This window comes from Cariama cristata, unplaced genomic scaffold (genome assembly GCF_000690535.1).
Source record: "Cariama cristata isolate BGI_N322 unplaced genomic scaffold, ASM69053v1 scaffold10608, whole genome shotgun sequence".
Classification (NCBI taxonomy): Eukaryota; Metazoa; Chordata; class Aves; order Cariamiformes; family Cariamidae; genus Cariama; species Cariama cristata.
Genome location: NW_009629446.1, coordinates 39001 through 55766, shown reverse-complemented (window position 1 = coordinate 55766; position 16766 = coordinate 39001). Strand labels below are relative to the sequence as shown.

The following is a 16766-nucleotide window of genomic DNA, read 5'->3' as shown; positions in this document are numbered from 1 at the left end:
GGGTAATACCCATTAACTGTTCAAGTCTAACCATACAGTGGATCAAATTCTGTAAACAAGTGAAGGAAAGATCAGTATTTAAGAGATCATTTGAGAGTTTCATGCCTTCTGAACAACTAACACAGTGCTTTTATATTTATTACTAACAGACAAATGAATATGAAGAGTTTGGTAATAGAGTGATTGTCGCACAAATGGCAACAACACCAGCAGGTGCAGTAGCTCTACAGAGCTCAGGTAAATTGCACTATTATGTTATTGTAAATAGTTACATACTGTAATCTCACATATGAGAAAAAGATGATGAGAAAGATGTTAAAAAATATCAACTGAGTGGAATAATTACACAGGATTAGCAAAAACTGCTTAGATGCCTATTGATTTCTTCTTGATGGAAATTTATTCTTTCCAACTTTTAAATCATTCACTTATCTTGATGCAGGTTTTGGTTTGGTGTGGTGGTTTGTTTTTTTTTTCCTTAAGTTACACAAAATCTTTACTTCATTGGTTTGTATTTCCAGAAATTTCCTGTATGTGCATGAAAACATTTCTATCTGTTAAAAAATAAGTTGCTAACAATTTGCAAGTGCACCTTATTGATCTGCAGATCAGAATTAATAACTGTTGATTTCTTTAATTTTTATGTACTTTTCCATGATTACTGAGTGTTCAAAGAGTGAGAAACTGCGAAGGCCTGAATGTCATTGGCACTGTTATACAATAGTGAGATGGAATTGAGATTGTCTGAATTGCCAGTTCTTCTCATTTGTCAACCCATACAGCAAAATCCCTTCAGATTCATTCTCAGATAACGCAACTGTTGCCATATGACCCAGTGGTCTAGGTGGTCGTTATGTTAAAACTAGAATCTTGTCAATAAAGCGAAACTACTGTCTTAAGTTGCTAAGGAAGTCCATGAGGTACAAAAGTTGCAAATGCTCTCTCTCAGTATCTAGAAGCGGCTGGTGTGTAATTAAAATGACTTGACTGAAAGACTGTCAGAAAGGCAAGCAAATTCTGCCGGTCAAGGGAACCGATTGTTAGTTGCTTATTATTTATGCCTCTGGGATCTTTCTGAAAGCAGAGAGCAGATCTACTTTAAGAGTAACCTATCTGTCCTGTTTAAGGTTCTCAGTCAAGTTGCTTCTTATGGCCCTTGTCATCAAAGACAAATGGTAGACCAAAAATAATCAGCACTGATTTTCAACCTTGAGAGGAATTTTTGTAATGTACATAAAGTTTGTGTTAAGCCTATAACTTACGTTTGGAGATTTCAGAATTGGATGTCTGTCCTTCTCTTCTATTTTAGTATTTAACATTTTAAATTCAGCTAGTAGTACTTCTTTTAAAAAGATTTTTTTTCAGTCCTTAACTTTTCATTGTGGTATGTTTTTATTTATTAATGAGTTATAGAAGATCTATATTTTTAAAACCACAGAGCCAATGCTAGCTAAGCCTTGATCTGTAGCAGTTAACTTATTAAAGAAGTTTAACGGCTTATTTACATGGAAGATATATAAATATCAACCTACTCTAGTATCATAGTCTTTGCAAACTGTTGCTGTAGATTTTAGATTGAATATAAGCAGACTGCTGTAGAAAGGTAGTTTGACTAAAGGAATGAGAATAGCAGGGAGAGTAACCCTCAGGCAGTCTGTTTTGTGAAATTTTAGTCCACAATGTAGAAAGTTGTAAGAATCTGAGTTAGAATTGTGGTGTAAAATGTTTTCAATATGAAAATTGTTTTGCTATTCTCATGATTAGAACAAAATTTTGTTTTAGGCTTTATAAAGGCACTTGTAACTGAATTATGGGCTCTTTTGGAGTGTGGAAAAGATGATTTGAGGATAACTTATCCCAAATCTACTCCAGTTGACCCTATTGACCAAAGCTGTCGGAAGGTGAGAGATTACTTATTCTTCTGTATTGGCGTGGGAAAAACAGTGCTGTATTTCAGATAGGATGATACGTACCTTTCTATAAATTTATATTGCAACTATACCTGCTTCTTGGCATGTGGGTCAAGATTAGTATAATACACCAGTCAAATTATGACTGATTGAAAGGATTCTTGTGTTGCGTGGCAGGTCACAATGCCAAGGATCCATTAAAGTCAATATAAAATAATAAATAACAATCATGACAAAAGTGGAAGTCTTAAAATACTGACCATCAGCTCATCTCTCTGATTACTGCAGTAAGATCAGGGAGAGTGATGTGTTTTAGAGTATACTGTGTCTCTGGATTTTAGAATTATGTGATAATGAAAATATTAAAATTTTCAAAATTGCTTGTAAAATTTGATAGATAATACATATTTCACAGATACTACTGCCCTTTTAGATTATATACATACCTGCCAGGGTTTGCAGTCTTATTTTGGGCAGCTCTATTTGTGTCAAGTTCAGCCAACAAAGAAGGATAAGAAAAAAGTTAAAGTAAATGGCAAATAATTGTTAATATTTACTTGGTTCTACTTAACTGATTAATATTCCCTTTTGTCCCTCCCCCCCTTTTTTCTCTCTAGTCTTTTCTGTCTCTGATAAACTTGCTCACTTACCCTGCAGTTTTTGAGCTACTGAGTAAACAAGATATACCAAATAAACCAATGTATTCACTCCGTGAAGTACCTACAGATGTTATTGTAAGTATATTTTTTTATTTTGAAAGAAAAATAAATACTTCTGTGAATAAATTTTTCCTGAGAAAATGTTACTATAATAGAATGTTCTTCTTACTGAAAGATTTTGAAATTTTCTGTATTTAGTATTATATACAGCATGAGGGCAGTATATGCACATATCACTTCACGTTAACCTAAATTTTCATTTTGAAATCCTAACAATAATGTAAAATTTGATGCCTGATTTAAAGATCAACTTTCCTGGCTTGTGTTAGAATTGTGTTTTTCCATGGGAAAAAAGTGACATACATAAACACCTCTGTAAATGTGTGCAGTTACATACTGGAAAATGCTGGAAAATATTTATACTTGTATTTTATGTAATACTGCTCTATCACACTATCTATGATTTGAAATAAAAATTTAAAAAAAACAAAAAACAAAACGCAAAAAATCTCAGGCTTTCTTAGTAGCATAGATGATACACTCACAGAAAAAAAACTCACTAATTGGAAAGTTACTGATTAAGACATATTTCAGTCCTAAGAAAAATAGTATCACCATTTCTGTATTTAGTATTGTTTCATATTAGTTCATCCAGCTGCAATCCATTAGTGTTTTTTCTCATCTACAAAGCACAGGCAAATTTAATCTGTGACCTTGAGTGGCAGTTAAAATCAGTTTTTTTCCTAATGAGCTAGCATTTTGAATTGCTGTTGTGTTAAAGTGTTTGTTTAGCACAAACTCTGGATTGGTGATAGTTCAAGTTGTTTAGGCAGAGTATATCATAATAGTGTATGTTATGTTTAGAAGGGATTTTTATAGTTGTTTTTTGTAATACTGTTTTCATGATTTCAGGAGGAAATAGGATGATAAATTTCATTTTTTCAATCCACTTGGTATGTCTACTGATGGATAGTTCTATTCAGTTGTTAAGTTTTCTGAGGCACTGGAAGCAGGGGAGGTAGATGTATGTTGAAGGTGATACATTTTTGAGAGGTTTCAGATTCGGTTAGATCTTAGGTAATGATTTTTGTGACTTTTGAAAGCCTGTGTTGTTTTGGCTTTTGAGGCACTTCAACGTTTTGATGGAATTCTCTAGGTTTCCAGAAATAGCAATACTGATACAATTGTTCAAAGTTCCCTGAATAGTTGTGGATGTTTTGGATGGGGTTTGTTACTTAACTACTGTGCAACGCTGGGTTTTGTAAGCCTAAGCTAGACATCCAAGATTATGTAGTTAACAGAAGGGAAATAGTTTAGCTAATGTTAATTTAACATATAATGGCTAAATCTAAGTACTTGGAAAACTTCTGGGGTTAAGCAGACATATAGATTTGTCATAACATTTTTGGGCAGTGATTGCAGAAAGCTAAAGATAAAAGATTTGACCAGATGTAACCATGGATAAAAAGCAATGTAAAAGCAATTTCGGTACCACTATAGGATTTGGTTAGAAGACCTAATTGCCTTGTGTGCTTCGTTTTTTTCTGTATTTTTGAATCATGTCGCATTGCCACAGAATCTGACTTGTAATATTTATGCTGAGCTATATTTGGTAATGCACAAAACTTAATCATCTTTGTATGCCCTTTATTTCTTAAATACACAAGTTTTCAACTTTTTTTTTTTCCTTCTTTGTATTCTTGACCAACTAGTTGCATTGTTGACTGAACAGTTCCTCAGTTGGACTTTTACTACTTGTAACTGTTGACTAATGAGGTTTTTATTTTGTGGCCTTAGGAAAATTTTTCTTAATATATGCCAGATTTTTTTTTACTGTGTTTGCCATACAAAAATATTTTAGAAAATGGAGCAGATGAATTGGGGTCCTTCTGCCTGCCTCCATTCTTCCTTTGAGAGGTTCTACAGTACACATATGCAAGGGAATTTAACTTGGAAGGTGCCCTCAGACCTGTATCTTTGAAAGACATGTTAAAGCAGGTGAAATTATTATTTTTTTTTTTCATAGTGATTATGGAGAATCTTGTACTTAGATGATGTATCTTAGGTATTCAAAGTAGGTGATATCCTACCTCTAATATTCAAACTATGCTCTGTAGTTCAGCAGAGCAGATCTATTTGCACATTTTTCTGATTGGACCTTGTATTGGACCTTGTTCATTATTTTCCTTCCTAATATCTCAAATCAGAGCTTGGTCTGCTTTCTCAGTAGTCCTCTCTATGCCTGCTCTTTCTACTCTTTTGCAGGCTCTAAACTTTGATGTATAGATGAGAGAAGGTGGTTGTTGCCAGAGAAATATCCCTTGGTATTTAACTCTTTGTACATGCAAATATCTAAAAAACCTTAAACTCCAAACAAATCAATTGCTTGCGTTACCGATTTTATGAACAGCCTTGAGGTCCAAGTTGAATTGTTTTATTGTGAATTTTATTGTGAACTTACTATGTGGAAAAAAGTGTATTCTTCATAGCTGTCTCCACTACCACCGAAAAGAACCTGATAGGGAAAATATGGTTTCACTATATTTTAAATAAGAATGCATTTTATGAAGACAGTTTACTTTGACAAGTTCTAGCTACCCCCTCCCCTCCCCGCGAGTTTTTACTTGTGGTGTTTACTTTTCTCTGTGTTGAAAACCAGAGCTTTGGTTGATTTCATGAAAGTGTGGATGCTGCCTTTTCTCTCATATCATATTGAAATGACTCATTGATCTAACCAGTTGAGTAATAACTTCCTCTGCTGTCTCTGATACTATACTTCTTAAACATGGAGAAAATAAAAGTTTGGATTTAATCCAGATTAAATAAAGCCCATAAGGACTTCGTAGTTTGTTTCTTCTGACCATAGCACAGCAATCTGTCTCCGAGACGATAGCATCAGTGAATGGTTTTTTTGCATTTCTTAGTCTTTTAGTGAAATTATTTCTTCAGAAGCAGTTTGGAGATGCAGTGAACCAGAGGGGAAGATAACTAGATTGGATTTGTGGAAGAAATGGGAAGCAACCATAGCTCATTGTCTTTTGCATGAGATGCTGTAGGATGAAAGATGTCAGCCTCAACATCCAAGCCAAGCCTTGCTACACTGAGAATAAATGGCCGTGCTTTGAAGCATGTAGTACTAGCCAGTTTTAGGGTATTATACTAAAAGATTGGCTTCTTTTCATTAAAATAGATGTATACACACTTCAAATATACAAAAAGCAGTTTAACATTTTTTTTGTGGTTTAATACTAAATAAGAACTAAGATACTTGATATACTAGGATCTTTTTATATGTTTAGTGATTTTTTTTTTTTAACTGAGGTTTTTTGGTTTTTTGTTTCTTTCCCTCTCCCGCCTCCTGCAACCTTCTGTATGGTTTCTTTTCACCATTGACTTTTATGGTGGAAAGCACTTCTTATTACAGAAATAACTTCCGTGTGTGTTTTAATAATAGGTTTCATTTTATAGTAAACATCCCTATGAAACTATTATGTGCATAAAATATAAAATCATACATGAGTTTTTTACATTTGTCTTCCTTTGACAGGATATTATTGACAGGCTTGTAATTTTGAATTCAGAAGCTAAAATTAATTCCTTATTCAGTTATGAACAATCACATATCTTTGGTCTGAGGTAAGATGCTTATTTTTTTTATTCTCTGGTCACATTAACTAAATGGGATATAACATGCTTGGATGTGTTGCTTCTGATAAGATAACATTGTTTGGTTTTTATAATGCATGAAGGTGAAATTCCCAACCTCTTTTTTAACATAAGAATATTAAATGAGAGATGCCCTACAAAATGAGAATAGCGATGAATCTAATCTTGTTACATGTAAATGGATATATTGTAATATGGTAGGCAGTAGTAGAAATTGCATGTTGTTATTTTGCCTAGTTGATTGTAAAGAACATGTGGTACAGCTGTTGTAGTGCATAAAATAAAAATCATACCAAAATAATAACATAAACAAAGTATTTTTTACCATATTTATATCAGAGTTGGTTTATCTAGTCTCCCTGTACTTAAAATTATTTTTTAAAATACTGGTTTAATTATCACCAATTTCACCAGAACTTATTTTGAGAAGGAGAGTACCATTTGATTCCAAATATTTCTAGAACCTGAAGGAACACTTAAAATATGCTCACATTGGCATGATCATGTTTTGTAATATTAAGTGCTTTATAATACTTTAACATAGAAATTAGTTTATGCATTTTTTTCTGTTTTCCGAAGTTGAATATATAAATCCTTGAATTCACATTTTTGTTATTAACATATTTTGTGCAATTGAAATAAGAGATCTGCTGGGTTGTACTTCATGGTATGGAAAACTAATGACCTTGCTTGGGCAAGATATAGCCCAATTGATAAGTACTGCAATGTTAGCTTTCTGCAGCTGTATTTGTACTTTGATATCACAGTAAAATTATTTCATACTATGTATGAATAACCATGATATACAGTCTGATTTGCTGATAAGGCTGAGCATGGAGGAGATGAACAGTGGCAGAATTTGGAGTTGGGAGTTACGAAATTTTGTCATATAAATCAGAAGTTATAAATGCTGCTTTGGAGGAAATCACTAGTTGGATAGGAATGAGAAGTCCTAAGATGAAATTTGAAAAAAGAGATTATTCTTCATTTAGGATTATACTGACTCCATAAAAAGCTTGACAGAACTCCCATTGATTTAATTAGGGATAAGGGAAAGTGAGATGGTTTACAGTTTAAAATAATAGTTTGCTTTTAGATTGTTTCACAAGGTAAAAGAACAGATTTCTCCTACAATGATATTAGGAACCTTTGTAAGGTATAGGCAAAAACAAATTATTCAATCTGACTGCATAAGCGGTTGACTCCCATGCTGTAAGACAGAGACACAAATACATGGATCATGTGTAGAAGTTGTGTTGAACGCTTACAATATTTTTAACAAGGCCTATACCCTGTGAAGCAACAGAACTACCCAGAAGTACACATATGAGCAATGTAACAAGCTCATCTGTAATCATGTAAAAGAAGCTATATTGTTACACAGATAAGATGAGCTTTAGAGTTTACTGTGGTAATGACATTTCCTGCTGGACACTGACGAAGTCAAAAAACAAGTGAAAATCCAGTCAAACTGCCAGATTTCAAGAAAAGATTAAGTAGTGTTTTCAGTGTGGAAGCCTACTCATAAAAGTGGTGGATATCATAATAATTAAGTAGTAATCAGATGAAGGAAAGTTTTTTAAAACATTTAATACGATTTTCAATAGAGACTTTGTGTTCTGCAGGGACTTTTGGAATCTCAGTGATACCTAGGACCTATATTTTAACTTCATTTTTAACAGATTCAGTCTTTTTTTTTTTTTTTTTTTTTATTGTTCAAAAGCCCTGTTCCCTTCCCCTCTGCTTTTCTTTGCCTTTCCTGTAAAAGAAAGGAAGATACGATTCTAGGGATTTTAATATGAGCCTGTGTATACCACAGATACTGTAAGAGTGTGTTTTCTTCTTGATTAAATGGCTTTTCATGAGCATGTGGGACTTGCTTTACAAATATTTTTTGCAAATAATAGAGAATTGCCACATATAAGCCTTTTATTATGACTTATTCAAATATCTGCACAAAGAGAATTTTTATTCTTACGTATTTATTCAAAGTTTCTTATTAAAATGATACCAGAATTCTGGTTGATTCTGGAAGTTGTCATGCTTACTGTATTGTTTACAGTATTAAGACTTGCAAGAAATCCTAGGCTATATTATCTGAATATGAGAGATATACAGTTCATTTTAAATACCTTTTGAAACCAAGATCCATGAGGTTTTCTGTGAGCACTGCTGAGTGCAGACATCAGTGTTCTGTTAAGTGAACCTTGCCTTGTGTAGTTGGTTTGCTCCTTGATCAAATTCCATCAAGAATACCAAATTCAGCAGCAGTTAGATCAAATCATATCAAATGCTTAATAGTTCTGAAAATTTAGAAAGTTAGAGCAAAAGACCTACATTTCTCTTTGCTGCTGTGTAGAAATAAAATATTTTAATGTTTATAACCGCAACATTGAAAGACTGGACCGTTTTGTGACCGAATGTTATGTTGGTGAAACATTTGTCTAAAAACATTTCTTTCTGCTGGACTTAATACCAATAATATGGCCAAACCCACATTCTTTTAATTGTTCATAGATCTACATAACCATATACTTTGTTGTTTGTACACGTGGCTCACCCAGAGCTGAATGCTGAACAGATCTGTTTAACTTATAGGTTATACCCTGAGGTCCTGTAACCCACTTTTATTGTTCAAAAGAGTTACAAATTTGTTTACTTGAATGTTAAGCAACTTCTGCAATTTAGAACTACAAGTGTACCCACTGTTCTTATATGTTATTGGATGTGAGAAAGATCAGTTTTCATAAAGGTGTCGCACCAGAGATCTTAACCACCTCCTGTTCAAGGCCAAGCTCTTTGAATCTCTGTAACTTATATTAACAAAGGAATTAAGTACGCAGCGGTAACATACTTTTTCTTTCGGACTGCTGAACTATGTGGTATCAAGGCAACTTATCTAGGATTTCAGTACAGTGAATACATCCATGAGTTGTGAGTTTTTACAGCCTGCCAAGAAAATATATGCATTATATATATATATATATTTTCAAAGCCTGTGCCTAAAGCGTTATTCAGGCATTTACATATTGCTGTTCTCTCTATTCAGAAACAGAGTATTCTGTGAATGTTAGTGACACTGTTGTTAGCTGGATTAAAGTGTGGCAAGGTACCAAATTTTTACCTTCGATAACCAACCTCCGATCCCTAAAAAGTATCAATATGCCAAATTAAATTCAAGGATGCTCCATCAGTGTTGGCTTGCATCAAAAAAAAAAAAGGAGAAACAGCGTTACTGGGAATAGGCTGTGGGCAGTGGGAGGGGATCAGAGTTGGTCTACAGGCAGCTTTGCAAAAATTCCCCTCCTTTAACAGCGTACTTTTGTAACACCTACTGGTCCTGGAAAATTTTTTTCCCTTTTTTTTTTTAAATATATGATGATATCACAGTAATAGACATATGAATACTTTAAAGAGGGGGAAAAAAAAGCCCACCTTTCTTTCTTTGTCTGTCCATGTATACATATGCCAGTATAGAATTTTTTCCTTGTTTTTCCCCCTAGTGGCTTGTTTTGGCCATAAGTCAATAAAACTCCTAAACATTGTGAGGTCAAAAGATCTTTTGTATGTGCATTCTGAATCAGAAGAACCTTTGTTATTCCCACACTTGTTCACTGAAATGCCTTACGCTAGTGGGCATCAAACAAGGACAGCACTGTGTTCAAGACTTTGCTTTCTGCAGGAAAATACCTGGAAAACTCTGAGTCTATCCTTTTCCTTCAGATATGCAAATTGGGACTGTTTAATTTTGAAGACACAATGTGCTTGCTTAGCGTTAGAGATATCTGAAGATAATGTATTTTGTAGAATTGTAATTTGAACTGCAGTGGAAAACAGACTTATTTTAGGCCTGTGTAAGATAAGGCTGAAAAAAGAGTATTTATTACAATGCTCTGTGTGACTCATCTAAATGCATTTATGATTCTGTGGAATTATAGCATATTGTAAATATTAGTCTAAGTCACGTGTGCAACAGTATCAGCCCTAGGATTGTAGAGGTACAGAGCCTGCTACAGATAGAAAAAGAATATTGGCTTGTTATTTTCAGAGTTGTATAATAAATATTTTGACATTAAGTGACATTTTTTTGTCATATAAAGTGTCATGATGAATATGTTTTTTCTTACTCATTTTCTTGCTTGCTAAATAGGTGCAGAAGATGATAAAAATGCATTGTATCTATTTCTGTTGGCCTACAAAACTAGTAAGAGAAAGGTTTAGGAAAGAGAATATAAATGGCTTGTACTATAATGACATCAAAATCAATCAGCATCTTGAAATTTGCCTCAAAGCAGTATATATTAGGCAAAATTTAATCTAGCTCACTCCAGTGAAATCCAGGTGAATGAATTCATTCCTACAGGAGCAGGGAGATGAACAAGCATGTGATAGGCAAGAAATGACTTTGTGGGTTTAGGAAATACAGATAATAAACACTCCTGCATGCTTTTCCATTGTGTTTTCATCTGCATTGTAAACGCATCCTCTTATATATAATTGCATTTTAATAATGAGGTAGCTTCAGCATATGAAATAATTTGTTCCCTTAATTGTACTTACATTGTGTGCATTGTTAATTAAGAAAATGTGTGATTTGAATGATTGCAACATAATGGAAGGAGCGTTAATTATCTTGTTTTCTAAAGGTGGAAGATATGAATCCTGATCATTCTTTTTTCTCAGGTCAACATGCTATTTAGAGTTATCCTCTCTTTCTGTTTATTAAAAAGCATTATGATTAGCAGAAGCTTATAATTCTTTAAAATCTTATTCATTATAAATTGAAGCAAGACTTCTTATTCAAAACTGGTTTTAAACATGTTCAGTTTCCCCTTCAGAAAACATGGCATTTTTTTACTGGTTTCATGTTTTCTTTTCCATCTTCCTTGCAGAGCCAGAGGCAAGGCTATACCTCTTGCTTTTCATATATCTTTATCTTCAACATACTGTCATAGCCTATAAACACTGTTGTCTAATATTACTGGTGAACGTTTTTGATCACTAACATTTGAATGACTAGCTGGTGCATTTACTCTTGCAACAAGATTTATGGTGCCCTTGGCTGGATGTACTGAAGAAACCCTTCTCATGCCACATCCTGTGGCACTCAACATCCTTATGTCTCTGTGAATGGAAGAAAGCCATGTTCTCCTCTTCAAGAGAGGGAGGAGCATGGTCAGAGAGGGGAGGAATTGACCCTAACAATATTTTTCTTCCTCTGAATCTGCAACATCTTATGTTGGAAGCATGAAAGACCATGTAGTCCTCCAGTTAATTTCCACCAACCCTTTTTCAATTAAATAAGGAGAATTGAATGAGTTAGAAAATGGGTTATTAATTAATTATTATTATTTTAAGTGTGTTTTCTGTTTAGTAAGTGATATACAGTTCTTTGGAAACAAACCGCTTCCTTCCAAGTGTGCATGCTGGATATCTGTGAAGGAAAGACTTCTGCAGTAGTGATCACTGACGTGTGCACGTGTCCTGTAAATCTTTGACCCCTGTTTAATAATCCAAAGGTAAAAGAGGAAAGAGTCTACATTAAGAGTGATGGGGATTTGCAACAGAATTGTGTTGGCATGCTTCCACATCATGTTGTTATACAGTTAATTCAGGTTTTTTGTTAGTTTATATGTTAATAGAAGTTTGTTAGGTTTATTAATTTAAAACAATTTATAATTAATAAAATAGGAACAGCAGATTCTGTGATAGGATTATGTTGCTTATTTGTTGATGGTTTTTTCCTCTATTTCACAGAGGGAATTTAAAACGCTTCACTTCCTGCAATTTAAAATCTGCTTCACTTCTGAATCCTCTAGGCTGGCAAGTGATGCTCATGAAAAGCATTTTTGTTTAGCTAGGGAAACTCTTTTACCGTTAACAATCACATTACATGTGATTTGTAAGTACATTGGGTAGCTAAAGTGCTGTAGGTGCTCTTTTGAAAATCTTTTCATGTAGAAAACATCGTAAGGAATACATCAGTCCCTGAGTTTTCTTACTGAGAGAAACATGACTGCCCTGAGGTAGTAGCTTCCAGTGCACCAGGTGTCGGAGGTGTAACTCAGGGTATTGATAAATAATCTGTATCCAGAAGATCTCATATTTTTCAAAACCACTATAATCATTGCCTTCGGTGGGACAGTTAAAAGCCTTGATTCTTCAACAAGAGCATATTCCTTTAGGACAAGAGGAAACGGTCTCAAGTTGTGCCAGGGGAGGTTCAGGCTCAACATTAGAAAGAACTTCTTCACTGTTAGAGTCATTAAGCATTGGAATGGGCTCCCCAGGGAGGTGGTGGAGTCACCATCCCTGGAGGTGTTAAAAAAACATTTAGATGTGGTGCTTCAAGACATGGTTTAGTGGGCATGGTGGCATCAGGTATACAGTTGGACTTGATGATCTTGGAGGTCTCTTCCAACCATAATGATTCTATTATTCTATGATTCTATGATATGCGGAGGCATGTTATCTCTGCTCATTACTAATGCCCTTTGGTCAGTCTGCAAAGGCAGTGTGCAAAGCTCTGCATGGCTGAAGCTTCCAAGTGCCCTTTGTGTTCTAACACTGACTAGGTAACTTTTGGCTTTTTTTTTTTTTTTTTGGAAGCCATTTGCCTTTGGTCTGGCACACTTGATAATAATTGCTGCTTGCTGTTTGGATCAATGTTCTCATTGGAGCTCAGGCTGTTATGCAAAGCATGATAAAGAATAAACCAAATTGGTAATGTAGACTCTAATGTTAAATGTTTTGAGGCTGTCCTTCCTATGATGATGACACTGGCATTATTTAATGAAAATTTTGCTTTGGGTTTCTCTGTTGGTATACATATTCATTTAGCAATAAGGAGGTCCTACTACTGCAGGGAGGTTCCAGTCCTCATTTTTTTCCACTTGTGTTTGTAATATTGATTCCTGGGAGAGAAAGACCTTACCTTGTCCAACAGCTGAGCTCTCTACAAATGTCATGCTGTATATTTTGCACTGGCCTGAATCACCCTTGCCTGTATCCATGGAAGGCAGTAACTGCAAGTCAAGAGAAAACTTACTAAAAACCAGTTTAGCCCTCCATTTCAGGGTCACATCACTGGAACAGCTTACAGACAGATGCAAGCATTTCAGGTTTGGTTAGCCCTTGCACACTGCCTGAACACATACATTACTGAGATTGCAATATAGTTTACTCTGGATGTACCAGTTTCTTTTTTCCCTATGGTGGTTGGACTTGCGCTTATAGCATGAAATTTTATCTTCTTTTGCTGGGACTATGTACTGGCTGGAACAGAGTTCATTTTCTTCACGGCAGCCCACATGGTGCTGTGTTTTGGATTTGTGACTAAAACAGTATTGACAACGCACCCATGTTTCGGCTGACACTGTGCGAGCACTGCTCAGCAACCAGGCTTACTTTTTTTTCCCCACTCCTCAGCAAGGAGTCTAGGGGTGTGCAAGAGGTTGGGAATGAATGCAGCTGGGACAGCTGACCTGAACTGACCAGAGAAGTGTGCCGTACCATATAACATCACACTCAGCAATAAAACCTGTGGATTTGGGGGGTTGGTCTTGTAGGTGGTCATTGCTCGGAGACTGGCTAGGCATCGGTCTGCTTGTGGGAGGTGGGGAGCGAGTGAGCAGCTGGGTGGGCACATCGTTGCTGGCTGGTGTCGACCCACCACAGACTCTATTACAACTACTATATCCAAGGACAGTATCTTACATCTTTCACTGCCAGCTGAGCATTTGCAGGAATTCCTGAAGTGTGGAGCAGAGCATCAGATTGGCTTTGGAAAGAACATCTGTTACGAAAGTAAGGAAGCATAGTCTATGGGAGTTTAGTGGGAACTGCAGAAAACTAGAATTGGGTTTACCATAATAAAGGTAGTGTTTGAGAGATGTGTGATTTGAAGTTGAGGGAAAAAAAAAAAAAAGACAACTAAGAAAATGGGAGTACAGGGAACATCATAGTATTTTGTGTTCTTAAAAGGAACTCATAGGAAAAATATTGAGAAATATGATAAGCTATCCTAATGGCTGTTTTTAGCAACTTGAAGAAATTAATAGGTAGTTTAATTACATTATTTTCAGGTGAAAAAATTTAGAGAGGAAACATAAAAATTAACAAGTTTTTTTTAGCAGCTGGAATTATTTACTTAGGTGTTTTATTTCCTGTGAAGGACCTTCTGTTCTGCTGTAATTAAAGGAGTCCTTATGATTCCACCTACCAAAACCAAGGAGAGAGTCAGTTTGCATAGATACACAAGTAGTAGTTAGCATATGTTCTTTCAGACTAGAGATTTCTACAGTGAAGTATTAGTTGTGAAACTATAGTTGAAAGGGAGAATCCAGGGAGCACCCTCCAAGAAAGACGGGGATGACATAGTTCAGGAAATGCAGAATTCGGAAACAAAATTACTTGTTACTACTATATTTTCACAACTATGATATGTATTTTGGTTTTTCTGAATTTCTTTAAAATTACTGTTCTATAAAAGATTGCCTTCGGATAACCTTCTATTTTATCTGTATTGCAGTTTGTTCCGGGGAATATGGTGTATCTTATTTGCAGTTTTTGTAGAACTGGGATTGAAAGAGAGATTGAAGATTGTGTAGTCTGACTGCTGTGCTCAAAGTGGGTTCGACTAGAGAGCATTACTCAGGGCTGTGTCCAGTGTGGTTTAGAGTATCTCCAAGTCTGGTGATCCTGCAACATCTGTGGGCAATTTGTTCATTGTTTCACCACTGTCACCGTATGTTAAAACGGAATTTCCTATGTTTCAATGCATACCCATTGCCTCTTGTCTTTTCACCGAGTATCACTGGCTCCATCTTCAAACCCTTTTGTCAGGTGTTTACACACATTGACAGGATCTCTCCTGAGCTGCCTTTTCTCCAGGCTGAGCAGTCCCAGCTCTCCCAGCCTCTCTTGTCAGATGGCCCAAGCCCTTAATCATCTTCATGGCCTTTTGCTGGACCTGCTCCAGTGCATCCATGTCATGCTTTTACTGGGGAGCCCAGAACTGGACCCAGCATTCCAGGTGTGACCTCACCAGTACTGATGAAGGGGAAGGGCCACCTCCCTCACATGAGCTTCTGGCAGTGCTCTTGCTTACACAGCCCAGGATGCTGTTGGCCTTCAAGGGCTTGTTGTTGTTTCATGTTCAACCTGTTGTCCACCAGGACCCCCAGACCCTTGTCTGCAAAGCTGCTTTCTAACTGGTCAGTCCCCAGCCTGAACTGTTGCGTGGGGTTATTCCTTCACAGATACAAGACCTTGCATCAAAGTGTATCTTCCAGTTTTCTGCAACATTTAGGTTGGGAGTTCTATCTTCTGCTTTCAAAAACAAAATTTTCAAATATATCTCAAAGATGTGCTTTGATTTTATTGTATTATATCTGTCAAGGTTTTATACCTTTTCCTAAGCATGCACTCCTTACAGATAGGATATTGAGCTGGGTGGTCTGATCCAATTCTTACGTTCTTAATTGCATTTGGAACAAACAAAAAAGAAAAATTCCACAGCCATATTCAAACACACTCACAAATAAACATAGTATAAAATGTGATTTATTTAGTTTCAAACTTTAGTCTATCCATTTATGACTTTGGAATGTAAAGCAATGGAATATTATCTTTAACCAAATATCTGTACTTCAGTGTGATGGCATTTTTAAATGGATTTTTCCATGTAGATGAAAATTTCATTTGAATGCCCCAGCAGAAGCTGGTCATGTTAGATCTTGTATATTTTGTCATTTATCCTACTGATGTCCCTTCTACCTAATTTTATTTGCTTATGTGGTTTTTTTATTTTTTTGCTCTGCCTTGTGTACTGGAGGAGATGTTATATAAGCATTCTCAGCCATCAGTGTTCTCCCAAGTGGCTTTTAACTGCTGGAAACAAGTTCTTTGCCATATAAAGGGATCTCACTTAGCAGAAGAAATGGTCCGTCTTCATAATGGTTTCAGTGCTTGTTTTTGTGGATTTTTCTTCTATATAATAACAAAAAAAATTATAGTTGCATTGTCATTTCTCTTTCTGTGGTTTAGAAAAGTACTGACAACAAATCAATGTCAGGAAATAGTTAATGTAAAATAATTAAAACTCGAAGAGGACTGGAGCTGAACAGATCAAGTTATATTAAAAAAGCAACGGGGCGGGGAGGAAAACGACAAAACATCAACTTGACTATGTAATCCTTGGCCACAATTGTGTGAATTTGCAGATGTTAAATTACCCAGAGAATGGCTTACAAATTTTTGCTGTTGTCAGTAGAAGCATATTGGACCTCACATGGAACAAAACAAGCATTGACTGACAGACTACAAATTTCAAACATTGTGTATTCTCTAGTTCATATCAAGTCTTATGTGAATGCAAAATATAATGGTGATCAGACTTAATTTTTGTTAAGTTTTATGACTGTGATAGAAAATAAAAATAGCAACAAGAATGTTTAGTCGCATTATTTTCTGTGAAGAGGAAGCCTGAATGAAATAATTCTGTTGCTGTGTTAGGGTGACTAGATTAGTT

At 35.4% G+C, this 16766-nt stretch overlaps 1 protein-coding gene across 1 annotated transcript in view; it reads left to right on the top strand.

Moving 5' to 3' along the window:
• Positions 1-16766, top strand: part of TBC1D32 (TBC1 domain family, member 32) — a 75365-nt gene that overhangs the window by 23920 nt on the left and 34679 nt on the right. The window contains exons 19-22 of the mRNA XM_009705173.1: positions 150-237; positions 1783-1901; positions 2528-2644; positions 6117-6205. Of these exons, the coding sequence (XP_009703475.1) occupies positions 150-237; positions 1783-1901; positions 2528-2644; positions 6117-6205 (413 nt within the window). The remainder of the gene's footprint in view (positions 1-149; positions 238-1782; positions 1902-2527; positions 2645-6116; positions 6206-16766) is intronic.